The 27,804-nt window shown below is 37.2% G+C and overlaps 1 protein-coding gene across 1 annotated transcript in view; it reads left to right on the forward strand.

Annotated features, from left to right (window-relative positions):
* Positions 1-27,804, forward strand: part of LOC135362175 (alpha-mannosidase 2-like) — a 165,070-nt gene that overhangs the window by 46,879 nt on the left and 90,387 nt on the right. Inside the window, exons 6-10 of the mRNA XM_064575597.1 lie at positions 4,114-4,241; positions 12,814-12,987; positions 15,723-15,909; positions 20,209-20,386; positions 26,203-26,405. Coding sequence (XP_064431667.1) covers positions 4,114-4,241; positions 12,814-12,987; positions 15,723-15,909; positions 20,209-20,386; positions 26,203-26,405 — 870 coding nt within the window. The remainder of the gene's footprint in view (positions 1-4,113; positions 4,242-12,813; positions 12,988-15,722; positions 15,910-20,208; positions 20,387-26,202; positions 26,406-27,804) is intronic.

Genomic DNA, 27,804 nt, shown 5'->3' on the forward strand with positions numbered 1-27,804 from the left:
GGAGTGTTTTTGCCTAACACAGTGAATATTTAATATAAGACCACACCTTCCTGCCTCTAGGAGTCTTCCAGTTTATCATCTGGTTTTCACCATTCTTATGTATAGACTAGGAAAACCAGGCAGTTCAGTGGAATAGGAGTACTCACCAACCTGATTGTTTGGCCAGGTGTCTAGTCATTGTTATATTGCTTCGTACTTCATATCATGTTTTTTTGTTGTTTTTTTTTTTTCCGTTTGGTTTTTCTTCTGCTTGGTTAGAGACACTATCCTACGAAAAGCTAAAACCTGTGTCCTTTCTGGCTTGCGACTGTGACATTCATGCCTGTTGTGACCTATTCATATAGTTTTTCTTAAAAACCTATATGAGCATGCTCTTTCAAAGTATCAGTCTTTTGGCTTATATGACATAATAACTTGGCTTTCTTACAAGTTTGTTTTAAATCCCTCTGAGTGAAGCTTTTATAAATAAAACTATATCCCATTCTTTTCCAGTAATGTAATTTGCTATTTTAATCATATAAATATTTAAAAAATTTATTTCTCAGCTTTATATTCTGGCCCACCAATGTGTCCTTTTCTGAGTAAGTCGCAATTACATGGTAGCTTTTTAACTGTAAAAATGCCTTTTACCAAGTGGGAGCGTAGGTTGCACCTCATTACTGCTTTCTAGAATGTTTCAGGCTGTTTGCACAGATTTATTCTTTTTATCTTTCACATTTCTTATTGCCTCTATTTCCTTTTATATTTTCCTTCTGCTTGGTCCTTGACTCTCCTTTTGATTGTTTTCTCCTCACCTCCTAGCTTCTCTGTTTCCTCTTTGTTTTAGTCCCTCCAAGCTTAATTTTTCTATCAGCCTCTTTTCTTGAACTTTTCATCTTCGGTTAGCTCCTTTGGGGTGTCTCACCATCCTATCGGACAGCCTTATCCAAATTTATATTTATGATCCCAAAGTGACCTCCCTTCTCACCTCCACTGTGTGTGTCACACTACGGTGCCGTTAGACACCAGGAATTAACACCCAAGACATACGTGCTTCCGTCCTTTGTTCTATTGCCAGTCGTTGCCCAATTCCCATGGATGATTTTTCATGAGACACCTCCTTTCTCTCCTTCCTCTTCCATATTTCCTACCACTTTCATATTTTTTAAAAAGATTTTATTTATTTCTCTGAGAGAGAGAGAGCAAGCAAGCAAGCAGGAGCAATGGGAGAGGGGCAGAGGGAGAAGCAGACTCCCCTATGAGCAGGGAGCCCGACACGGTGCTTGATCCCAGGACCCTGAGGTCATGACCTGAGCCGAAGACGGACACTCATCTGACTGAGCCACCCGGGGGCCCCACCACTTTCATATTCTGGGTCGTACCACCTCACACCCAGATTGTTCAGACCCCTTTCCACCTGGCCCCTTTCTGTCCAGTTTATTTTGCATATGTCTGTGAGCTTCATCTAATCTAAAACTTTCTGTCAATACTGACTTTGAGCCGAGAGTCTCGTTCAGTCATTCATCATTTATCTCACAACTGTCAGAGTGCCCCTTACATGCCACACACACTTCTCAGTGCTGGGTGTGGATAAGTGAGCAAAACAGCAGGTGCTAGGGCGCCTGGGTGGCTCAGTTGGTTAAGCGACTGCCTTCGGCTCAGGTCATGATCCTGGAGTCCCTGGATCGAGTCCCACATCAGGCTCCCTGCTCGGCAGGGAGTCTGCTTCTCCCTCTGACCCTCCCCCCTCTCATGTGCTCTCTCTCATTCTCTCTCTCTCAAATAAATAAATAAAATCTTTAAAAAAACACACACACACACACAAAAAAAAACAGCAGGTGCTAGTCCCTGCTCTCTGGGAGCTTACATTCTGCTCTCATGGTGGGTGGGGTTGAGGAGGGAGAGGGAGGAGACATACATGGAAACGGAACAAGGTAATTCTGGTTGGTGATAAATGCTATCGTGTGAGAGTGTGGTAGTATGGTGGGAGAACTGATTTAGGTTGGGTGCTCAGGGAGATTTCTCTGGGCAGGTTTTATTTGGGCTGAGACATGAGGACACCTGGGACCAATCAGTTTGGGAAAAATAGGAGAGAAGAAAATAAGTAGGTAAAAAAGATCGTGGAAAACATTTTAATGCATGGGAGGCTTTTCATGCCTTCCCAAAATTGACAAGTCAGTCTTTAAGATAACCATTGCATTCGAATAAGAACTCAATACTGATCACAGACATCTGGGGCATCATGGGGAGGAGGAAGGGATAGATTGTTTACAAATGGACCTGGGGAAATTAGTTAATGTATATAGTAGGTATGATTCTTTGCTCACTTAGCTGTTTCTTGGAGTCCATTCATGCCTGGGGATAGGGATCATGTAGCAAAATAAAACTGAGATGAGAAATTCCATCACTGGAGTGTTTTTTTTTTAATTTTAATTTTTAGACTTCTTAATCTGTAATTTCTATTAACTGTTCAGAAGCAGCAAAGACTTTGTTTTGACCAATTTATTTCTGAAATTTTCCAAAAGATCTCTTTACTGGAGTGCTGAGATAAGGAGCCACGTTTCTATATTGATGGCCAGAGTTTAAATCCCAGATCTGTCCTGACGTCTCAGGCTTCCACGTACTGGTCATCAGACTTAAGAGCTGGGTCTGGGCCAAGGTCTCCGGAGTGTGGCTAAATCTGGCAATCACCAGAAAGATAAGAAAGAGAACTGACTGGAAGCAGTTTGACAGTAAGAATAGGATAAAATAGCCTTGGATTTAGTTGTGTTCTTAAAGAAATATGGGTTTTTTTGTTTTGTTTTGTTTTGTTTTGTTTTTGGAGATTCCCAGTTTGTATATTGTTAAGTTCTTGATTTGGGCCTCTGAGAATCTAAGGTTTGACTGGACATTTGGGTTTTTTTAGGCACTATAATGAGCCATCATAGTGTCCATGTGAAATTATGTTAGTTGGTGATTCCCATGGCAATACAGGATTAAATTAACATTTAAAAATTTTATACAAGGAATTATTCATTCATTTTTAAAATTTGTGTCCATTATCCACTCTCTCACTGGTTGTATGGTTATGCACATGTTTGAATAAATCAGATGTTGTGTTAATGTAGTGGATTCTGTTATAGGCTTTGTAGGAAAACGTTTATCTTCTATGCCTCTGGGCTGCTTTAACAAAATTTGGCTTGGTACTCGGCTGTTCAGGGTAGGTATCCGGTGATGTGTATCCTTATTAAAGCTGCTTTTCTGTCTGGAATTCTACACAATTTCTCAAGCCATCTTACTGCAGACTGACAAGTCTATGGCATTTAAGGTGTTTGCTTAAATTCTTGACCTCTATACTTCCTCAGGTACTTCTTCAAATTTTTAATAGTCTGCGATTTTGTTTTTTTTTTTGGAGGAAGGGATCTTCTTGTAACAATTCAGTTGTTCCAGGGGTGGGGAATCTAGTTACCTTGTATGGCATTATGGCAAAGGAGTACCCAATGGACAGATAATGATAATGTTAGAGCTTTTCACTCAGTAATGTAAAATAAACTATATAGACACATTTTAACTGAATCTGGAGCAAAGTGCTTTAGGATGTTTTCTGTATTCCCAGAGGCATATGTTATTTACTGGCTTTACCTTTATTATTATTACTTTTGTGTAGTTTGCATGATTAACTTACCATTGTCAGAAGGACTAAAATGAATATTGATATTCAATATAGGTATATTGAAACAAATATCATGCTTAAAACGACAGCCCTCCAGTAAACATTCAGGACATACTGCAAGTAAAGCACCTTGCTAGGTGCTTTGTAAGATTCAGAAATAAATCAGATGTGTCTCCTGACATCAGGATCTTTGAAGTTGTCTGGGAGATTATAACCTTATGAAAAGGAACTTCCAAAGTGACCTGCAGAGGCTTTGCCTAGGAAGGAAGGGTCACATACACACGCTTCACTAAGGATGTTTTATCACCAGGGCCCCAAAGTTGAAATTTATTCCCTGGTTTAAAAAACTTTTTTAGTAACTCATGTAAGTAATGGTTATACTTGCTTAAGGGCTGTCCCTGATGTTTACGCTATTTTAAATCTTTTATTTGAACTTTTCTTGTATATGTTATTGTAAACTCCTATATTTATTTTCTCTCTAGTTTGCTACAGAATGGTCAGTTTGAAATTGTGACAGGTGGCTGGGTTATGCCTGATGAAGCTGCTCCACATTATTTTGCCTTAATTGACCAACTAATTGAAGGACATCAGTGGCTGGAAAAAAATCTAGGTATGTATTGACGTCTTTTTCCTTCATTTGGACTACTTTGGGCAATTAATTTTGGGGAACATGAGATGAGGCTCTATTTTATTTTTTTAAATAACTGATTTTCCCAGTATTTTTTTTATCCTTCATTAATTTATGATGTTTCCTCCATCATAAGCTAAGTTGCATAAATATAATGTGGTCACTTTTAGTGTCATCTACTTTGTAATCTATTATTTTGTGTACTGTTTTTATTAATTTTTAGAATAATTTTCTTCTAACAGTATCCCATTGGGATTTTAATTTTATATTAGTTAAGACTGTTGGTTAGAAGAGGCAAAAACCTAATTTACTTGCCAAAGAAAAAGAAGAACAAAAGGAAGGTATTAGTTTTGTCATTGAGAATTCAAGAGGTACGGTAGGTTCAGGTAAAGTTGGATTATATTGTTTGGACACTATCTCTTTTGGCTCTGCTTGCTTGCTTGCTTATTTATTTATTTATGAGAGAGATAGAGGGTGGGGGAGGGGCAGAGGGAAAGGGAAAGAGAGAATCTGAAGCAGTCCCCATGCCCAGCATGGAGCCCTACTCGGGGCTTGATCTCACAACCCTGAGATCATAACCTCAGCTGAAATCAAGAATCGGATGTTCAGTCGACTGAGCCACCCAGGCTCCACTTGGCTCTGCTTATTTTTGCATGGCCTTAGTCTTCTCCTGGTTCTCTTCACATGGTGAGTAAGAGGGCCATAGGCAACTAGGATTCTCATCTTCCCAGTCTAATCAGTAGAAGTTTTTCTTAATGTCTTACCTAATTGTCTCACTTTGGATTAAGTGCATAACTCTGAGCCAGTTTCTGTGGCCAGAGGTGTAGGGGCTGAAATCATCAAGCCCTAGTCAGTTTATTGGAAATGGTCATGCGGGAGAGGGGTTTGTGGAAGGCATGGTCCGCTCTACTGGAACCATGTGAATAGGTCCTCCATGGGAAAGAGGGATCTTGTTACCACAAGACATGGGGAAGAGGACACTGCCCTGATAAAACCAGGTGTTCACTACAACTGGTAAGAACATGGGACTCATTTAAATCTTTGCAGTACCTAGTATTTGTATCCTGCAATGTGGTATGTAATTCTTTTCAAATATTTCATATCTGAGTACAATTTTGTAGCACTTAGGAAATCCAGGTCCCCAGACACCAGCCAAGGGCAAACCTTCCAAGCAAGACCTTTCTAAAGATAGCACTTTCAGACCTCCTGTGTTATCTCTTTTTTGTGTACAGGTGTGATATCTGCAGCTTATTCTAATAACAACAACAATCACACCAATGATATGGCAAAAGAAAAAGTAAAGCAAATATGTTAATAATTGGTAAATCTGGTGGAGGAGTTTATGGGAGTTCTTCATATTTTTCTTAAACCTTTTCTTTTAAGTTTGAATTATTCCAAAATATAAAGAAAGAATGAATGGGGATGGCAAGGATTTTATCTCTAACACAGAAAAAAATTTTAAATAGGAAAAAAATAGAAATGCCAAGAAGGAAGTCCAATAAAAAACATCTATCCTTACCACACAGATACTGTGGAATTGTTTCACTGTGTTTAAACTGTGTAAAAACAATGTAGTTTATGCTAATCACAGATGCTACTGTGATCATGTATTGAGTTCTTTTCCTTCTGGAAGTCCAGAATCTTAATATGTACTGCTAGGCTGAGGATGCCTCCATGACCAGCCCCCAACAAATACCCTGAACGCTGAGTCTCTTCAGGAGCTTCCTTGTTTGATAGCATTTCACTTTTGTCACAGTTGTTTCAGTTGTCACAACATGGAGGGATTGAACCCATCCTTTGTGACTCCATAGGGAAAGGACTGTTAGAAGCTTGTGCTTGGTTTCCCGTGGACACTGTGCCCCCTGTGCCTTTTCCCTTTGTGGATTTTGCATTGTGTCCTTTCACTGTAATAAGTCATAGCTGTGAGTATGACCATATGCCGAGTCCTGTACATTTTCTTAACAGCTCACTAAATGGGGGTGGCAGACTTAGGGACCCCCTACACAGTGCCACTTTTCTTAAATAATTATGTTCTAAACCAGGAATATTTCTTTTATAAACTTCAGTTTGGGGATTTTTTTCTTTATGTTTAGCTTTTATTGACATATAAGTTCTATGCAGTGCAACATGCAAATCTTAACTATAGAGTTCAAGTTTTGGCAAATATATATACCCAGTTAAGCCACTTTTTCATCACCCCCGAAAGTTCCCTCATCCTCCTCAACTCTCCTGCAGCCAACTGCTCTCTGATTTCTATCACTGTAGATTATTTTTGCCTGTTTCAGAACTTCGTATATATGGACTGACTCCTTTGGATCCATCAGTTTTTGCTCAGCATAAATTTTCTTCTTAAAATTGTGTTGTCTCCAATATCATAAAATTTATCCACCTAAAGTATACAACTCAGTAGTTTTTAGTCTGTTCACAGAGTTGTGCAACCGTTGCCACCCTCTATTAGAACATTTTCAACATCCCCAAAAGAAATCTCTTACCCATTAATAGTCACACTCCTTTCTTGACTCCACCCTTCCCTGCCCCAGGCCCATACCACCACAAATCTACTTTTTTTTTTTTTTTTTTAAGATGTATTCATGTATTTTAGAGACAGGAGAGAGTGTGGGGGGGGGGGCAGAGGAAGGGCAGAGGGAGAGAGAGAATCCAAGTAAGACTCCCCACTGAGTACAGAGCCTGACATGGGGCTCAATCTCAGGACCCTAAAATCATGACCTGAGCCTAAATAAGAGTTGGACGCTTAACCGACTAATCACCCAGGAGCCCTCTCACCTGCTTTTTGTGTGGATGGTTTTGACTCTTCTGGACATTTTACATACACCGAATCATACAATATGGCCTTTGTAACTGGCTTCTTTTACTTGGCACGATGTTTTCAAGTTCATTCATGTTGTAGCATGTATCAGTGCTTCATTCCTTTTTATAGCTGAATAATACTATTTTGTTTGGAAAGACCACAGTTGTTTCTCCTTTTTTCAGTTGCTAGACATTTAGAGTGTTCCCCTTTTTGGCTACTGTGAATAATGCTGCTATACACACTTGTGTAAGGTTTTGTTTGTTTGTTTGTTTTTTGTTTTTTTTTCCCCAGCAAATATATTTTTTTAATTTAAATTCAATTAGTTAACATATAGTGTATTATTAGTTTCAGGGGTAGAATTTAGTGATTCATCACTTGCATATAACACCCAGTGCTCATTACATCAAGTGCCCTCCTTAATGACCACTGTCCAATTACCCCATCCCCCTACCCCACACTAGCGTAAGTTTTCGTGAGGACATATGTTTTCATTTCTTCTGAGTTTATACCTAGGAATGGAATTGCTGGGTCATATGGTAGCTCTGTGTTTAGCATTTTGAGGAGCTGCCTAATTGTTTTCCATAATGGCTGCACCATTTTACATTCCCCCCCAGCAATGTATGAGATTTCTAATTCCTCTACATGTGCAACATTTGTTATTGTCTTTTTTATTTTAGCCATGCTAGTGTGTATGAAATGGTCCCTCATTGTGGCTTTGACTTGCATTTCCCTAAAGACTAATGATGTTAAACGTTTTTTCATGTGTGTATTGGCTATTTATATATCTTCTTTGGAGAAATGTCTGTTCAAATTATTTGGCTATTTTTACATTTGGGTTCTTTGTCTTTTTATTGTTGACTTGTAAGAGTTCTTTGTATATTCTTGACGCTAGTTTCTTGTCAGACAATGATTTGCCAATACTTTTTTCCATTCTGTGGGTTGTTTTTCAGTTTCATGAAGGTGTCCTCTGATGCACAAAAGCTTTGATTTTGATGAAGTCCATTTTAGTTTTTCTTTTGTCACTTGTGTTTTGATGTCACAGCTAAGAAACCATTGTCTCACCTAAGGTCATAGGATTTACTTTGTGGTTTTTACCTAGGAACTTTATGGTTTTTAGCTCTTACATTTAGATAATGGACACATTTGAGAAATGGAATATCTTTTTGTAGCTTTGGCTGCATTTTGTAAATTCATGTTCTGTTTTGTTTTTTAAGCAATTTAGAACAACAGCATGTTGTTTTGGATACTTTATATTTGGTCATGGAATGCTTTTTAAATTGTTCTGTTTTTTGTTAATTTCTGCTTTTGTGACCTCTGTTATGCAAATATGATCATTATAAACCTTTTGAAGTTTGAGTTATTAAGATTATCTTTTGCCCAAAATATCATAAACTTTTTGAAGTTTGAGTTACCAACATTGTCTTTTGCCCAAAATACCTGTTTTTCTATCTGTTCCCTGACTTTTCTTAAGCTTTAATATTAAATGTACTTGGAATAATCCAGTGACTAATTATATTATTCATATTACTTCTGTTCTAATTTTTAAGTCTGTTAGGTTTGTCAAAAATTGAGGGGTGTATTTTATTCTTTTTAATGACCATTTCTTGTCATTTTTCCTAACAATTTTTACTTTATTATGTATTTGGTAATCTTGCTTGATGGCACAAAATCTTTTTCATGATCTTTCCTGGTATCATTGGCAAACATACCCTTTATAAAACTTTGGCGCTTTTTTATGCTGCGCTTTTACCTAAATTTGCCCCTTACCCCTTTTAAAACAGTACTTACCATACCAAGGAAAACCCTAGTGGGATACTGGGGTCCTTTCTAGGTCTCTGCCTAGCTCTCACCTCCTTTCATGTCAGAGTTTTAAAAAATATGGTTTACATTCTTCCTTTTCTGTATCATCACCTCCCAGGGACTCTTAAGTCCACTGCAGCTAGGTTGCTGCTCCTGTGGATCATGTGAGTTTGATAGGGAAAACATCCCTAACGTTGCTAAAATCTGACATCACTGTAGAATTTGATGGTGATTTTTACTCTCACTTGTAAGCTAATTCCGCCCTTGTTATTTGGGACATTGCAATCCTTTATTATTTTATAACTTAATTTTGATATAATTTCAAACTTATAAAAAGCTGCATGACAGCTGGGAAGGGCTCTTTCATATGTCCTGTACTTAGATTCATAATGCATGTTTTTCTGAACTATTTGACAGTAAGTTGGAGGCATCTTCTTTCTTTATCTTCCAATACTTCATTGTGTGTTTTCTAAGAAAATAAGGACATTTTCTTCTTAATCTCAGGAAACAAACTGAGGGTTGCTGGAGTGGTAGGGGGTGGGAGGGATGGGGTGGCTGGGTGATAGACTTTGGGGAGGGTATGTGCTATGGTGAGTGCTGTGAATTGTGTAAGACTGTTGAATCACAGACCTGTACCTCTGAAACAAATAATACATTATATGTCAAAATAAAAGAAGATAGCAGGAAGGGAAAAATGAAGGGGGGGAAATGGAGGGGGAGACGAACCAGGAGAGACTATGGACTCTGAGAAACAAACTGAGGGTTCTAGAGGGGAGGGGGTGGGGGGATGGGTTAGCCTGGTGATGGGTATTAAAGAGGGCACGTATTGAATGGAGCACTGGGTGTTATATGCAAACAATGAATGATGGAACACTACATCAAAAACTGATGATATAATGTATGGTGATTAACATAACAAAATTAAAAAAAGTAAAATTAAAAAAAAAAGGACATTTTCTTATATAACCAGAAGAAAGTTATCAAATCCAGAATGTTAGCAGTGATATAATACTGTAATCAAATTCATAGGCTATATTCAAATTCTCAATAGCATTTTTTTTTTTTTTTAATAAAAGGTGCTTTTTTTTTTTTTCCCTTTAAGTCCAGGATCCAACCATGCTCATGTGTTGCATTTAGTTATCACATCTCTTCAGTCTCCTTTAATCTGGAACAGCTAGCTCCTCAGCCTTTTTAAAAAATTTCTTGACCTTGATATTTTTGAGGAGTGAAGGACTTTGTTGTAGGAAGTCCTTTTATTTGAGTATGTCCATTTCCTCACGATTAGCTTCAGGTTGTTTTTCCTTCCTTCCCTCCCTCCTTCTTTCCCTCCTTCCCGCTTTCCTTCCTTCCCTCCCTTCTTCCCTCCTTCCTAACCTAAACCAATCTACTTTTTTTTCTTTTTAAAGATTTTATTTATTTGTCAGAGAGATAGAGAGCACAAGCAGGGGGAGTGGCAGGGAGAGGGAGAAGCAGGCTCCCCGCTGAGCAGGGAGCCTGATGTGGGACTCGATCCCAGGATCCTGGGATCATGACCTGAGCTGAAGGCAGTCGCTTAAGGACTGAGCCACCCAGGTGCCCCTAAACCAATCTCCTTCTTTTGCTCGAATATCACTGCAGTGATGTTCTGTTGGCCTCAGTGCATCCTGTCAGGAGGCACATGATGTCTCCCTGTTCTAATACTGGTGCTGCTAGCCTTGGTCAGTTGCTTAATTTGGGTCTCTTAAGTTTCTTTGCTGTACTGTTACATCTTTCTTCTTTAATTAATAACTTATTTGTGGGGGACACATTGAGATTAGCTAAATATCCTGTTCCTCATCAAACTTGCCTGTTGTACTTTTAGGATCCATTGATGGTTTTCTAATTCTGTCATTCCTTCTATAATTATTAGTTGGCATTCTACTGAAAGGAATATACCTTTCCTTTTTGTTTTCCTTTATTTCCTATTTCTTTTTTTATTTTCTTTTTATTTAGGGCTCATGGATCTCGTGGCTTCTTATTTTATTCAATGGGTTATAACCCAGTACTATCATTGTTTATTTTGATGCCCCAATTGTCACACATTTGGATAGTGGAAGCCCCTACAGGCTATCTCCTGAGTTATTTTAATATGTTCTGATGATTCTTTGACCATTTCTTTACTTTATGCTGTAAGTATATGTTCCAGGCTTATTTTGTATTTTCCCAGCCACCGTCCTGGGATGAGCCATTTCTTTAAGGTTATTTTTAATAGAGCATAGTGTTTAGAAGTCATCATCTAGAAGCTAAGGTGTGCTCATTGGTCCTGAGGTGTTACTGTATCTAGGCCCTCCTGGGGCAGAGCTAGAAAATGGGTGTGGGTGTGGGTGTGTGTTACAAAACTGTAAGTTAGTGCTGATACCTCCTATTTCAAGTCAGGGTTCTAAAGTACATTCTGCTCTCCCACATTTACGTATTTGGTAGTTCCTTAACAGTGTGAACCCTGGCTCCCTGGTCTTAATTTGCTCAACCTTAGAATACATGAAAAGTAGTTCCAGAATTGTTAAACCATACCACCACAAAAAACCAAAAATACTAAATTGAGTGTGATTCAGTGAAACAACTGACAGCACAGAAATATGAGCTAAATTGGGTGGCTCAGTCAGTTAAGCATCTGCCTTTGGCCCAGGGTCCTGTGTTCAAGTTCTGCATCAGGCTCCCTGCTCAGCAGGGAGTCTTGCTTCACCCTTTACCCCTCCCCCCTGCTCGTGATCTCTCCCTCTCTCTCTCTCTCAAATAAATAAAATATTTTTAAAAAAGGTTTCTTTACAGTTTTTAGAGGTGAATTACATATGTGAAAAGCAAAAATATGTGGTCAGTTCTTTGAGTTTTGACACATATTCTTGGTCCTCTGAGAGTTCTGACTTTTTCTCCTCAGTCTCCTTTGCTGGCTTCCCAGCTCTGTGTTCATCTTCAAGATTGTTCCACAGAGTTCTTCCCTCCCCTCCATATTCTGATACTCTGTGTTACACCTATTTGCATGATATTCTTTGCAGTCAGGACCAAGATAAACTCATTTTTGTAATCCTAGAACCTCTCATAGTCTAGGTATATGGAAGTGCTAACCAGGTGTTTGAAAAAAATGCGCATAGTAATACTACGTCTATAGATTTCTATAGGTTGCATGTACAAGTTTGCTTTTGAGTATCCTGAATAAATAAAAGATCAGATTTGTATAATGCCAGATGACTAGTCTTCTTTCACTAATTCCAGTCTTTACATTTATTATGTTTTTTTTCACATTGTACCCTATGTGAAATTGAGCTATATCTTTAGTCAATGGCTCTTAACAGTTGCTGTTAGTCAGTTGTGGAAAATTCCATTAATCCTTTCTGGGTAGAGAGAAAGTACCAGCATTATATTATATTACAATTTTATTATATTTCACTAAGATTTAACGAAATTCGGTGCAGTTATTTTGGTCACTTCTGCTACTGTATAAAAAGATGATTTGAAGCTATTGTGAGGTATGACAGACAGCCTGAAAATTCCTTAACATTGGGATTGAGGAGTCCAGGTTGAAATAAGTTAGCTTACTTTTCCTTATTACATAGCAAGTTGCTGGGTTATCCACCTCAAAGGAAAACAAGACTGTGAGGTCTTAGAAGGATGGGGGCTAGGTCCTGTTTGTTTCTCTAGCTCCACTAAATGGCAGGAGCTTTCTAGTGTCTATGAGATGGCAGAGTGCTGATTTCAGTGCCGGTTGATTAACCTCTAGTGCGATTCCTCTGCCTGGGAAGAAGACATGGCAGGGGCAGCATCCTCCCGTCTGGGAGCCCTGCTGGGAACGTATGCTCAAGGGGAATGCTGGGCAGATGCCTTGTCCTCAGACCCAGAATACCATAGAACTCTGATGGCTCTGAATGGATTGTGACTTCTTTTCGTTTCATTATCAGTTAAAAAAATAACACTTATTTTCTTTATCGACAGGAGTGAAACCTCGGTCCGGTTGGTCTATTGATCCTTTTGGACATTCACCAACAATGGCTTATCTCCTCAAACACGCCGGATTTTCTCACATGCTTATTCAGAGAGTTCATTATGCAGTTAAAAAACATTTTGCATTGCATAAAACGCTGGAATTTTTTTGGAGACAGAATTGGGGTACGTAGGGTGTGATGAGAGTGGAAGATCTCACTTGACCTAGATGTTATTTCATAAGGGTTATGAACTCCTCCTGTTACGGGCTTTATTCAGAGTGTCAGTCTTGAAAATTAGGTTGCTTCAAGATATACGTTCTTACGATTTTTTTCCCAGTGTATTGGTGTTAAGATTCTCTTAAGCAGTGGTGAGGATATTTATCTATAGAACACCGTGGATTCTTTTTTATGCCTAAAGGAAGTAAATAAATGTAAGGAATTAGTCTTTTGCAAATAATGCTTTTACATGCTTCTGTTTTGAAAAGGACTTGTTTTATCACAAAGTTGAACATGTGTGAGAACTTATATCCAGTCTTTTATTTCACATTCAGCCTGTGTTTCCTCCTTCTGTCTTTCCTGTCTCTGCATCTAGTAAGAATTGCCTTTTAAACCATTAATCCTGTCCTCCTGAACAGCCCTCCTATTACCTGTCCTGCTTGTTTTCACGCTGTATTCTGTGGGTGCACAGGTGTTCCCAAGGTCATACTTCTACAGCTCTTTGCTGAGGGGTGGGAAGGAGACAAGATTTAGGCTTCTTGAGAGGTTTTTGCCTTTCCCAACCCCCATTTAATTCAGAATACCTTATTATTTCTTTTTCTTTATTGAGTTCTTTATTCTGGGCCATGCATTGTACTGTATGCTTTATATCTGCTCTCTCACTAGATCTTTATCCTTTATCTTCTCTTCTCTCATTATCCCTTTTAAATGGTGAAGAAATGGATGCTTAGAGCTGTGAAGCCTTTTGCCAAAGTCGTACAGGTAGTAGGTACAGAGGCGAGATCTGAATCCAGCTTTGTGTAGTTCAGAAGCCCAGGCTTTTAAGCCCCTGCCATTCACTGCTTTCCCGGTACTGGGCTTTCAGTAAGATTTCATCCACAAAAAGGGTTTCGTTGCTAAAACAATGTTCAGAAATTACTGCATTGCATCATACTTGTTTTCCTGTGTAAGTTAGATCCCCCCTTAAGTGTTTTCAAAAAATCGTTTGTAAATCTAGACAGTAACTTCCTGATACATACTGCTGTTTTTTCAATAAGGAAAGAGATTAACTATATAATTTTTTATTCTGGAAATTAAAACCTGTAGGGAAAACGAGAACTTGTAGGGGGTTATATCCTGTATAGTTTGATCAAATGCAAAGAGCATATTAATTAAAAAAAAGGGATTGTTAATTTGAAGAGGCCCTACTTAACAGTATTGCCTACATTCAAATTGCCCATAAATACCAATCAGCAAGAAAGTACTGAGTACTTTTATGTACTTAATACCATGCTTGGAAGAAATACAGAAAACTTCCTTGCCTATCAGGAAATTATAGTCTTAATTTGATGAAAGACAAGACCAACAGCAGCAGATAAACTGAAACGTGTAAATGAGCTGCTAAATAGTATGGCTGAGGCGAAGGGGTGGGGCTGTTGAGTGTCTTTGATCTACCGGAGAAGGGAAGAGGAGTTGTCACCGAGGGCCTCTGTGCGGTTAGCAAGCATTAGTGACCAGATCCGTGATGTCACACTCGAGTGTGATTCAGTGAAGCAACTGACAGCACAAAAATATACAAATTATAAAAGCTTTAAATTTTGGAAAAGAGCTGGTAATTAACTAAATGGAGCACGAGATAGAACTGGAATATGTTAGCACTTACCAGATAGATTTGAACATGTTGCTTCAAAATTATGCTTTGGAACTCATTTGAGCTTCTTTGTGTGTTCTGGTTCTTAATGAAGGAGGTATTTTCATTTTTTAAAACGTGCGGGTTGCTTTTTTGTTTTCGTTGTTGTGTCTGTCTTTGTCATAAAAGCAGCACATAACCCATTGCTGAAAAGTAGAAATCCACACTTTATAAATAAAGAGGGAGAGGTATTTACAGGTCAGGAGCCTAAAAGGTAACCATTTTTAACCCTTGCTCAAGTCCTCCATCACTGGGTGGTAGGCTTCTGACCTCTCAAGGGCAGTGATAACAACACTTGCTGGCATTCGGGATTTAATTAAAGACAGTTCTGCGTCAGGAACCAGTGCTCCCTTTCAGTATATTTTTTGTTTGCTTCGTTTTTATTCTTGGGTTTGTTTGTTTGTTTTGGTTTTAAGAAGTACTTCCCCTTGTCCTGTGCTGCTTTCTTGGTGAAAAGTCCTGGTGGCTCTTCATTGGTGAACAACGGGGAGACTCTGTGAACTCTTCCGGTTGCCCTTTCTTCTCCTCACAGCGAGAAATAGATAGGAATTTGCCCAGCATTCTCACAAGCCTCCCGACTTCTTCCTTTCCTCCTTTTATTCTCTTCCTCTCTCCTTCTCTCCTTTCCTCTGCGGCTAGTGTCATGGTCTTCCCCAGTGTGTCCCGTTACTGATGTGGGGACAGATGTGGCAAGGAGCTGGCAGCCAGGGATGGACACAGCCCATATTTTTGGATGAGCCAGGGATAACTTTTGCTTCTGTTCGTTTGTATCTTTCCAGGCCAGCACACGCTGGTCCGTGATGGGTCTCTGCTCAGTTTAGATAGAGGAGGTAGAGAGAGACTGAGATGTGAGTCTCTTCCTTCAGGCTGGTGGTCTTTAAATGCCACTGGAGTTTATGTATGAGTAGTAGTTAAGTAGGTTGTAGATTTAGGGTGGAGCTTGCATTATATATGTAGAAAGTACTGGCATTTTGAACAGTTTTGGGAAAACACAATTTATAAATCCAGGTTTGTCTGTTGGCTCTTTATTTTAGATCTGGGATCTGGCACAGATATTTTTTGCCACATGATGCCTTTCTACAGCTATGACACCCCTCGTACGTGTGGACCTGATCCTAAAATATGCTGCCAGTTTGATTTTAAACGGCTTCCCGGAGGCAGATTTGGTTGTCCCTGGGGAGTCCCCCCAGAAACAATACATCTTGGAAATGTCCAAAAGAGGTATGAAAATATGCATTTCATTAAGACAGCATCTTGAGCAAAGCAACAACTCTGCTGCTCTTTGCTAAAGGGTTCAGTAGCCAACATTATCCATGCTCAAGGTACTTATTCAACCAGATCTAAAGCAACTTAAAAATGCAGAGCTTTGACTGTGCCTTTTATGTGTTATAACTTAATGGAAAATGAACAACAGTTGATCAATATACAATGGAGAACCTATAACAGTCTGTTATTACCCTCTCCTTTGCCCTCATTATAAAAGCCTTCTGCTGCTTTTGATTGATCTCACATACTTTAGTTGATAATAAAACTTCTGGTCTCTATTGTATACATTGGTAAGAAAAGCAACCCAACTGCAAAAACAGGTTTATTGAAATGGAACACATAAAGAGTATAATTATCTGTTCTTTTAATACAATTTCAATAGTAGTGGATGCTGCCCAGCTCTGATGAATACACTCTTTCGATCATTCTGATATTTTTGACTTACAGACAATTTTTAATTAGGAATATTTATACTTAAAGATAATTACTTAAATAAAAAAGGGATGAATCATTTTTTTTAGGAAGAAAATTATGCTCATGACAGAAGCATCTCATTACCTATACTTGTCATTTGTTTGCTTTTAAAGTTTAATTTCTTCACTTAAAAATTACTGGTGTATAATGCCTTTAAATAAGACATTGTGTTGCAATATAAACCACTCACCTCTGGCAGAAAAATGATACAGGCTTTTATTTTATTTTTTTAGATCGATCATGTTATTTATTAAACACATGAGGAGATTTTTGAGAGTGAGGGGGGTAGCTATAAACAGTTAAAGTAGGATGACAGCCATAAATTCTGCAAACCACAACATTCATTAACTGTTTTTAAGACCCTGGAATTTCTGGTTTCTGAAAACCTACTCTGCCTAGGTTCTTGTACATGTTATCCTTAAAAAATTTTCAATAACATGATGGCAACACGAGTGTAGGAATATTTTTAAACTCATCATATTGTGTACACTAATTGTATAACAATAATTATGTGCAATTTTTTTTGCCATTTGTAAGTTTGATGGTTTTTGGGAACTCCACGCTCGTGTGAATTGCTAAGAAGAAGCCAGGCATCCTGCGTTCCACAGGAGGGTTAAATGGGCAAGGATGAGGCAGGTCGGTAGTTACCAAGCATGGCTGCCCAAATTACCCAGGGAGCTTTCAAAAAATCTCCAGCCCAACAAAATGAGAATAGGGTGCCAACATAACCATGCCCCCAGGTGGTTTCGAAGCACAATGATAAAGCCTTTTAAATGAAGTAAGATCTTTGCACTGTGCACTATCAAGTCTATTTATTTTAAAAATTGCTTCTTTAAAAACTGGAAGGAGAAGGTGAGATTGAGTCTCTGCCTTGAGTCAGTCCTTGTGGCCATAAAATATTTCATTGAGGGTCCCTCACTCTGGCACACACAAAAGTATTTTAACATGGCAGCCTTTAACATAGATCGCTTCCAGCAAAATCTGATTTTTATAGTTATTTTGAAAAACTGTCCCAAGATTAGGGATCAACCTGGTTTCATTTTATTGGTTCCTACAGCAGTGAAGATCAGTGAGGAAGAGTGAATAGCGTGCTTTCTGGGCTTAGGTTAGTTAGGCGGAGGAGAATAATCCAGTGTATTATGTGGCAAAAGGTATAGAGCTAGGCAGCATACGCTCTTCTGTAGCTCAGGGGGTCAGAGATAGGGAATTTCTTTGAAGGTAACCAGATGCTTTAATTGGGGACTCCCAGTGCACCAAAGACCTTGTGAGGCTCCTCTTTTTCTTTTCTTGGGTGTTGCTGAGAGTACCTGTTTAAAGTGCATTATTGGAGGGGGGAAGCTATTTTGTGTAATCCTTTTGCTGTGTCCCATCTGACACTACAAAGATTGCCCCCCAGGAACATACCTTGTGCTCAGTCAGTTCCAGTGAATCTGCAAGTGATTTCCAGGCACCTGGGGGCATAGAGATGAAAGAGTCTATTTAATACTTCTGTAGATTTTTTAAAAAACTTCTCATAATTCTTGAAATCTTTACTGGTTACTTCACATCCAGATATCACCGTCCTTTTTACTTTGTGATTAATGGAGAGCAAACACGGGCATTCCAGCTTAGTGGCACGTGATTTTTAATACCCTAAAGAAAATGAAATTTAACTACAATTTACAGGTGATAAAATTGGTACTGTTTAGTTCAGCAGGTTCCTCTACTTCGCAAATAAAGAGGTACCATTCTTTATCACGTTGAGTTTTTGTTCTCATACAACGTATTTTACATATGATGGTGATTTATGTGTCAAATGATACAGGATGTTCTAGGAAATTTTTTTTTTCTTGGTTCTAGTTAAGTTGACATTTCTAACCTGGTAGGAGTGAAGAGCAGATTGCTGCTGTACATCTTCAAGTGTGATATCGGTCATTTCATTTGGCATTAGTGTACAATGTATTTAGTGAATATCCGCTCTCTACCAGGTAGTGTAGATTGGTCTCTTGAATTCCGTGTTGACACCTTCTGAGCAGGAGCTTGGGAGTTAGGACAGATGCTGAATGGAAGACTCACACTTAATGTTTGTGATTCTTTCCTCTTATGTGTCATATGCATATACACACAAGATATGGTATATCTAGTAGTAAACCTTGGCATTCATTTAAATGATCACTTATCCTTTTCTATGCTGGTTGCCTAGGGGAATCTGATTGGATGCTCAGTCATAGTGTATCTTTCTCATATCTGATTTATATGTTTGGTTTTTTTCTCTTATTTTTCTTTCTATTTGATTAATCTCATTAGACATGTATTTTTTTAATTATAACTAATAATCCAAGGTTATTTTTGGTTAAGTGTGGAATATTAGTAAATTATTAGTAAAAATTAAGTACTCTACTGAACGCTAATCTCAGAAAACTATGTTATGTAAGAACATTATGGTTATATTTTACTCACCAAGTTATTGAATTTTGCTAATAATTTAATATTTGCAAAGCAGTTTCAGAGACTATCAGTATAAAAAGATCATGTGAATTTCTAAATTTAGTTAAATGTTTTTAATTCTATAAAATACTTCGTTCCGTTATTGATGGTCTTTGAGTTTCTTTCGTAAGTTTTTATATTGTGAATTGGAACTTCTCGATAACCCTAGAAATGAAAATTGGAATACTGGGTAAAAAGCACATTAGTCATTTATCACTGATTTCTTAAGCTTGGCATTACAAACATAGAGAACTACTCTGAGTTCTTCATCCGCTTATTTAATTTCATTTTTATAAGCCATTCCTCTTAAATACTTTGTATTCCTAGACTTCCTCAAATGGTACCCCGGTTCAGCATTCAGCAGTTCAACCCCAAAGGTTTTCTGCAGAATACTAGAATAATATGAAATATAAAAACACATCAGCACATTTAGTATTTAGCTGACCTTTGGACTCATGGGTTAGATCTGAGGAAGGTAGAAATCAAAAAAGCTATTTGATCTCCAAAACTTTATCTGTTGATCAGCCCTGAGAAGGACACTGACAGATATCCAGTTTATTGATGGCAGGTGTTAAGTGAGTTGTTTTTCTTCCGTTTGAAGAGGAACTCAGGTTCTATAATTGGTTTCATTTAAACTATTAATTTTTTTATGTGTAATCAGGCAAGTTTAGATCAAATTAGAGAAAGGCATCTTGAGTCAAAGCCAACTTCAAAGTTTATATAGATAAGAAATCCTTATTGTCTTCTTGGACTAAATTATTTTAAAATACAGGCAATCTGGGATCCAGTGTCTATGGCAGGGCTTCAGGAGGCCATTGATGTTCCCAGTAATTTTATGTCAAAGTTGGTATGTGACTTTATTTCTCTAAGGATAATCCATTGGAAACCTGTGGGTTTTTCTCTCTGGTAAGAATTTATGAATATATTTTTTAAAAGATTTATTTATCCATTTTAGAGAGAAAGAGCAGAGGGGAGGGGCAGAAGGAGAGCGAGAAAGAATCCCAAGCAGACTCTGCGCTGAGCACAGGACCTAATGCGGGGCTTGATTTCATGACTTAGAGACCATGACTGAGCCAAAACCAAAAGCCTGGATGCTCAATCAACTGCGCCACCCAGGCACCCCAAAATTTATGAATATTTTAAGTGGATAATGAAAATTAGTATAGTAGTTTTAAAAAATCTGCCTTATAAATCATACTAACCTAGAATACAGGTAAAGTATACAACAATTTCTTTTAACATAATACACTTTTTAATGAGTTGCCCCATTGTAGTTTTCTTAGTACTGTTCTTATTTTCCTTTTTCTTTTGTAGGGCTGAGATGCTTCTAGATCAGTACCGAAAGAAGTCAAAGCTCTTCCGTACTACAGTTGTCCTGGCCCCACTAGGAGATGATTTTCGCTACTGTGAACTCATAGAATGGGATCATCAGTATAAGAATTATCAGCTGCTTTTTGATTATATGAATTCTCATCCTGAGTATAATGTTAAGGTAATTTGAAAATATTTAATTATGATACTGTATTTGAAGTTGAGCCTTCATTATTAAATGAGGCTAAAACACAACAGCCTTAGTTTCTTTGTCCCACATCCCAATATTTCCTAGAATATGTAGTTTGTATGTAAGAGTGTAGTTCTTAAAGAAGAAAATTATCTAGTACTATAGTTGCATTTCTGAAGTTGTCCCTTTCCCCCCATTCCTACAGCATTAAAGAGACTTTACTTTTATGTAGTTGTAAATATGTACCTACTAAGTTGTGATCTTCAGTTTTCAGTGATGTCCTGTTTTTCTACCAGCATCAAAAGTTTGTTTCTCTGACGGCTGCATCCTTGTGATTTTAGTAATGTGACGGGCAATGCAGATGAACGTGTCATGAATTTTGCAAATTAATGTCTTGTGTCCAGAGAATACACTAGCATCTTTCTTAGTTGAGAAGACTTCCAAAATTAATCATTTACCTGTAGTTCTTTCTCTTTTTTTTTTCCCCTTTTGGAAAATTTTGAATGTACCCTAAATTTTTGAGAACAACTTAAGTACACTTCCCCTGACCCCTGCCTCCCCATATCCATAGCTCAGCTACCACACTGATCAACTCGAGGTCACTCTCACTTCAGCTGTGCCTCACTGTCCTCTCTCACCCTCTCCCAGGGATTATTTTGGAGGAAATAGTAGTCATGTAGTTTCATCTGTAACCATTTCATTATGTATCTAAATGATAAGGACTCTGTTTAAAAATACAATCATAATGCCACTATTATATCTAAAAAATTAACAATAATTCAATATTATCATATATCCAGATAGATTCAGATTTTCCTGATCACATACAGGCATTTTTTTTTAAGCATATGTTTCATGAGTCAGGATTCAAACAAGAGTCCTATATTAGACCCTATATGAGAAAATTACCCAATGTGTTTATTATATTCACATACTAACCTATGAGACAGTAGAATATTTGTGGAAATACTACAGAAAGGAAGAGATGTTACTGTTTAGGAAATTAGAAAGCTGATGATAGGTCACATTTTATGTAGGGAGAATTCAAGTTTATTAAGTAAATGTAAATAATATTAAATAGTTAAATAAACTTAAATAAAATGCCAGGTGTATTCAAGATACTTACAACTGAATTTCTACCAAATTATGAACTTTAGGTCTATGTTTAAATCATCTCTATAATCTCCTCAAAGATGAAGCTGATACACAAACATTTACTTAGGGGATGGCATATGCAGATGGGTATTTTATCCCTAAGTACATCTTCCTAGTGAATGGTTTTGAGATCCATAAAAAGATCTACCACTCATTCTAAAGAATTAAAGTACTGATTTTTGTATTTTACCTATTTCCTTCTTTGCCCAGTAGGGCAATTTGTAAAGTCACTTTAAAAAGCATCCAACTCTTGATTTTGGTTCAGGTCATAGTGTCAGGATCACATACTTAAGATTTCCTTCTTGTATCATTTCAAAAGAAAAAACACTAACCATGATGATAGAAGGGAAAATAAGGTTACTTTTGTAAGATTTGGCAATGATTTGAATGAGCGGGGGGGGGGGGGCAGGGGGAGGGGAGAGAGAGACTCTCAAGCAGACTCTGTACTGAGTGCGGAGCCCAATGTGAAGCTCAGTCTCATGACCCTGAGATCATGACCTGAACCAAAATCAAGAGTTGGATTTCTTAACCAACTGAGCCATCCAGGCGCCCCACAGTATATTCAATTTTAATACTGTATATTATCTTTAATATCCATTTGATAAATACATCACAATTTGTCCATTGTATTATTGATGGGCATTTGGGTTGTTTCCAGTTTTTGTGTATTACAAATAAAGCCATTTTGAATATTTTGTGCATGTTTTTATATACATGTATGTGAATTTATGTGGGTATAAAATGGGATAGAAATTTTTGGTCACTGGGTATGCACATGCTCAACTTCAGTAGATATTGCCAAATGGTATCCCAAAATAGATGCACTAGTCGTTGCATTGTATGACAATTTCAGTTGCTGTACTTCCTTACTCAGATTTTCTGTTAGGATTTTTTTTTCATTTTTATTTTTTTATGATCGATATGATGGTTTTATTTTATATTTCCCTGGTAGTTAATGAATTGAACCTCTTTTCATAAGTTTATTGCCATTTAGGTATCCTCTTTTGTGAAGTGACTATTTAAATCTTTTGATGACTTTTCCTTAAATTGGGTTGTCTGTTTATTTTGTACCATTTATAACTCTTTTATATATTTTGGTTTGAGTCTTCCTTCAGATAAAAGTTATGCAAATATTGTCTCCCACTATGTGAGCCTGTTTTTTAATTTCTTTCTTAATGCTGTCTTTTGATAAACAGAAATTCTTTGTTTTAATTAAATCTAATATAACAGTATTTTCCTTTCCATGTCATGTTCTGCTTAAGAAATTTTTGTTTATACCCCATAATTATGAAAATACGCTTCCTATGAAGCTGTCCTCCAGAAGCTTTATTGTTTTACCTTCAATATTTAGGTCTGTAATCTGTTTGGAATTGATTTTTTTGTGAATTGTATGAAGACAGGGATCAAGGTGCATTTTTGCCCATATGGGTATCTACCACCATTTATTGAAAAGACCAGTGTGCCCACTTTACTGCAGCATCATCTTTTTCATTAATTTTGAGTGAAACTATTTGTGTGGCTCTTGTATAGACTCTATTCAATTTTGTCTGTTTAGTCTCGGACTGTCTTAATTACTATAGTTTTAGAATGGATCTTAATTTCTGATAGCATAAGTCTTCTAATTTTGTTTTCTTTCTCAAGATTGCATCGGTTTTCTTTATAGTTCTGTATAGGTTTAAGATCAATTTTTAAATTTCTACCAAAAAAAGTTGGAATTTTGATTGGCATTGCATTGAACCTATAGATCAATCTGAGTACCGTTAACTTCTTTACAAATATTAGGCCATCCATGAATGTGGTATATTCCATGTATAAAAATACAGTTGACTTTTGCATTCTAACCTTGTACCCAGTAACCTTCATGCATTTCCTTTCTTTCTGGAATTTTTGTCACTCAAGTGTTGGCTGCTTTGATTGTCCTTAGATACCTTCAAACAAAAGCTTTTTTTCTCTCTGTGGTTTATCTAGTATCTGTTCTCTGTAGGATGTTTGAAGTTATTTTGTCCAAGCCAGAAGCTTCAGTTTATTATTTTCTTTTAATGAAAGGAAAAACCCAAGTAAGCAATTGAATTTAGATGGCTAAAAAATTGACATTGTACCAACCAAGCCAGTCAGTTTCCCATTGGTCATCACTTATTTAACAATTTATGTATTTTTCTCATATGTTGCTCTGATAGAGGAGTTTGATTATGTTTAAGATTAAGGTTATGTTAAAGATATAATTTGTTGCCTTTTGAAGTAAAAAACATCTACTTTTTTTTTGGTTATTTGGAATACGTACTTTGAGCTACCAAGAAACTATAGAAAAATTCACTCTTAAATAATTTCTTTTGAAACTACTCTAGGATAGATACAGGATTATATATCAGTCCTTTGAGATTGAATTAAATTTGTGAGAATGCTCACCAGGCTACTTAAATGAACTTTGCCTGGGGCAATTGCCAAGAAGGAAATACTTTCATCTTGGCTAATACCAAAAATTAGTTACAATATTCTAAAAGGGTATACTTTGTTGTTAATATTAACTCTGTAGCATGCCACAGTTCCCTAAAACTGAAACTGAAGGGAATTTTTGTTATCTCATAGAAATCCCTTTTTATATAGATGAGAAAGTGAGTCAGAAATTTAGATTGTTGAATATTTTTTACTTTTATCAGTATACTTCCCTGAGCTTGTCTGTACTATTGGGCCTGAAGTTAATGCTGTATTTCTTTGCATTTGTGACCCTCATGGTTATACACACACACACTTATATTCTGCTTCTTACAATGTGTTAAGTGAGTAATAAATAACACTTAATTTTTGAGTACTTACTATTTGCTATTAACGTTTTCTTTTAGAGAGAGAGCATGCACTTTGGGGGTGCGGGGGCGTGGGGATGGGCAAAGGGAGAGAGAGAATCTTAAGCAGGCTCCATGCCCAGCACAGAGCCCAATGTGGGGCTCGATCTTATGACCCCGAGATCATGACCTGAGCTGGAACCAAGAGTCAGGTGCTTAACCAACTGGGCCATCCAGGCACCCCTGCTATTAACTTTTTAAAGTGCTTCACTTTAGTTAACTTATTTAATTCTCTGAACATTTTCTGGTAGGTACTATAATTATCCCCATTAGAGATGAGGAAACTGAGGCACAAATATATTAACTTGCCCAAGATACATTGTATTTGGTGAAGCCAAGATGAGACTAGGTAATATTGTTGAAAATTGCTTTTCTGTGATGTAAACATAAGGATTTAGAAATAATTATCTATTTTGCTGTTATAAAATTTATTGTGTCACAGGTACATGATAACTTCTATTTGTCTTACTAATATCATCATGTTTCCAGCTGAAATTTTGCCTTTGCAATAGAAAAATTATAGCTAAAACTTAGACCATTATTTCCCAGTTGTGTTTCTAAGCATTTTACTTAGAACCCTATTAGCTGTAACACAGACACAGAGACAATATATAAATATGCTCAAAACCACATTGTTAGGTAAATGGTAGAGATGGAATTCAAACCAATGCCATCTGGATCCAGGTTCTGTGCTGTTCTTAACCACTCTTCTAGAGTGCTACTCACTGTTTTTAACTACTCTTTTTTTTTTTCTTAAGATTTTATTTATTTGACAGAGACACAGCTAGAGAGAGAACACAAGAAGGGGGAGTGGGAGAGGGAGAAGCAGGCTTCCCACAAGCAGGGAGCCCGATGTGGGGCTTGATCCCAGGACCCTGGGACCATGACCTGAGCCAAAGGCAGATGCTTAATGACTGAGCCACCCAGGCACCCCTGTTTTTAACTGCTCTTAATTATTTTTCTGCCACATTGAATCAAAGTAGCTTTTAGTATCTGTGTGTTTGTGTGTGTGTGTATCTGTGTGTGGTAGGAAACAACAAAAATAGCATCTTAATATTCAAAGAAATACATTCCCTGTTAAATTCTCTGTTTATCTCTAAAAACACTGCCTTTTAATATCTGTTTACATGGTGTGGTATAATACTTCTTTTTTCCTTTGATTTATGGAATAGCTTGGGCTCATAAAAATGGATTTATGTTCTGGTAATTTAAATCATTAGTCAAAAGACCTTTTCATTTGAGCAGTCAACCTTGCAGTTCTTGTCACTCTTTGTGTTTTACTTCTATTCAGTGTTACCTGCTGGTAGAGAAAGTCCATTTTTTTAATGACCTGCTGTTCTTAAAGTCTCCCTTATGAGAGCTCAAGCAAGGGGGATGGGGAGGCCAGGGGAGTGTATGTGCATATGACATATGAAAATACTTAATGGTTAACCAAACTGTATGTAAATGTTTTATTTTTGCTGCTTCCTCCCATCTTTTATTCATCTCTGAATTATTCTATTCCCTGACCCTTGCACACTTTGAAATTCTGGAGATTGGTAAGGTGTTTTCAGATCCACAGATTTGTATATCTCAGTAGTTCTTCTAACCCCTTAGGGGTGTAAGTTTTATTTTAGTTTAATTTGGGACCTGATGCAAGTGAAAGAGCTACTGTATATTTTTCCCCCTGCTTTTGAGTTTTGTAAAATCTGAGCTAGAATTTCATCTTAACTGGAAAGCGCATCTTAAATATTTACTGTTAACTTTTCCTTTTAGTGCTAGAAGTAATTTTAAGGTAGAGATGAATAAGTGTCACTTTTTTTTTTTTATTAGATACAGTTTGGGACTTTATCAGATTATTTTGATGCACTGGATAAAGAAGATGTAACCATTAGAAAGAATAGCCAATCCATGTTCCCTGTTCTAAGTGGAGATTTTTTCACTTATGCTGACCGAGACGATCATTACTGGAGCGGCTACTTTACATCCAGACCCTTCTACAAACGAATGGATAGGATATTGGAATTCCATCTAAGGTACAAAATTTACGTTTAGAAAGCTACATTAATTATTCACCTTTTTTATGTGATCATAGCACATAGCATAGCATAGAGTTTTGCATAATATACAACATGTATGCAGTATCGGGATGTGTTTAATGTAATTGTGAAATTTTAATGCAATCAGAGCTATGTCTCCAGTGCATAATCAGATTATTATATGGGCTTTTGTTCTGAAAAAAGCAGTTTATCTGATTAGACTTTCTCCTGTATCTTATGTTTTATATGTTTCTAATTAATTACTGGTATTGTTTGCACACCGTGATAATATCCAGTGGCATTGTTATGTGTGTCTGCAGGTCAGTAGCCAGACAGACTAAATTGCTGGAAACAAGCAAGGGTCACAAGGAACAAATAGGGCCTCTCTGTGGCTAAAATATGGGCCTCAAAGTACACAATCTAAAACTAATGTATTTTATATGTGGGAGAACTTCAGAGGCTCCACCTCAGTTCTTATTTATTGAAACGTATTTCTATAGGTGTGATTCTCTGCTTAGAAGAGCAAAACATGAAAGAGATGAGAACTGATGGCGGCAGAGTGATTGGCTGAAAAAGCATAGTGACAGGGAGAAAGCAGAAAAGTCAGGAGAAAACAAAAACGCTCTAACCAGCGTTGTCCAGTAGAACTTTCAGTCACTGTCCAACAGAACTTTCTGCAGTGGTAGAAATCTTCTGTTTCTGTTTTCTGCACTGTTTAGTATGGCCACTTGCCACATGTAACTGTTGAGCACTTGAAATGTGACCAGTGTGGCTGAGGAAGTGAACTCTTAATTTCCTTTAATTTGAGTTGATTTAAATGTAAATAAATAATCACACGTGGCTAGTAGCTATCTTTGTGGGTCCTGTTGCTTTTTGGTAAGGATGAACCACCCTGGGGGCTCCTGGGGCTCTCTCTATGTGTGCGTAGCGTGGGAGCTTAATTCATTTTCATGATGAGTTCACTTTCAGCTTAGTTCAGATCATGAATTCATGATGATTAATTTTCATGATGAATCTCAGTATTAAAAATAAAAAGTCATGTTATATCTACCTTCTTCTCCGTACTGGTAGAGATAGTACATTTTGGAAAGCCCTTTTATAAAGATCATGAATTTCTCCCAGAGTTGTACTCTGGTATAGTAGTGTGTTTTTTTTTTATTTTTACTGTTTCATGCTGTCAGCATTATTTCAAAAGCCTGATCTTTGCCTTTTTTTGGGATATTCACAAATGTGCCAGATGGATACATATTCCTGTATTTGTAATAAAATAGTATTTCTATATTAGAGAGATTGATGCATTCTTGCCCAATAGAATATTAATTCTCTATTATGTTACTCTAAACTACCTATGATAAAAACAGAGAAAGTACTAAGTAATGTAGAGATTCTTTTGGAC

The sequence above is a fragment of the Mirounga angustirostris genome, unplaced genomic scaffold (genome assembly GCF_029215605.1).
Source record: "Mirounga angustirostris isolate CCGP_5_RB_7025 unplaced genomic scaffold, mMirAng1.0.hap1 SCAF_12, whole genome shotgun sequence".
NCBI classification, from domain to species: Eukaryota; Metazoa; Chordata; class Mammalia; order Carnivora; family Phocidae; genus Mirounga; species Mirounga angustirostris.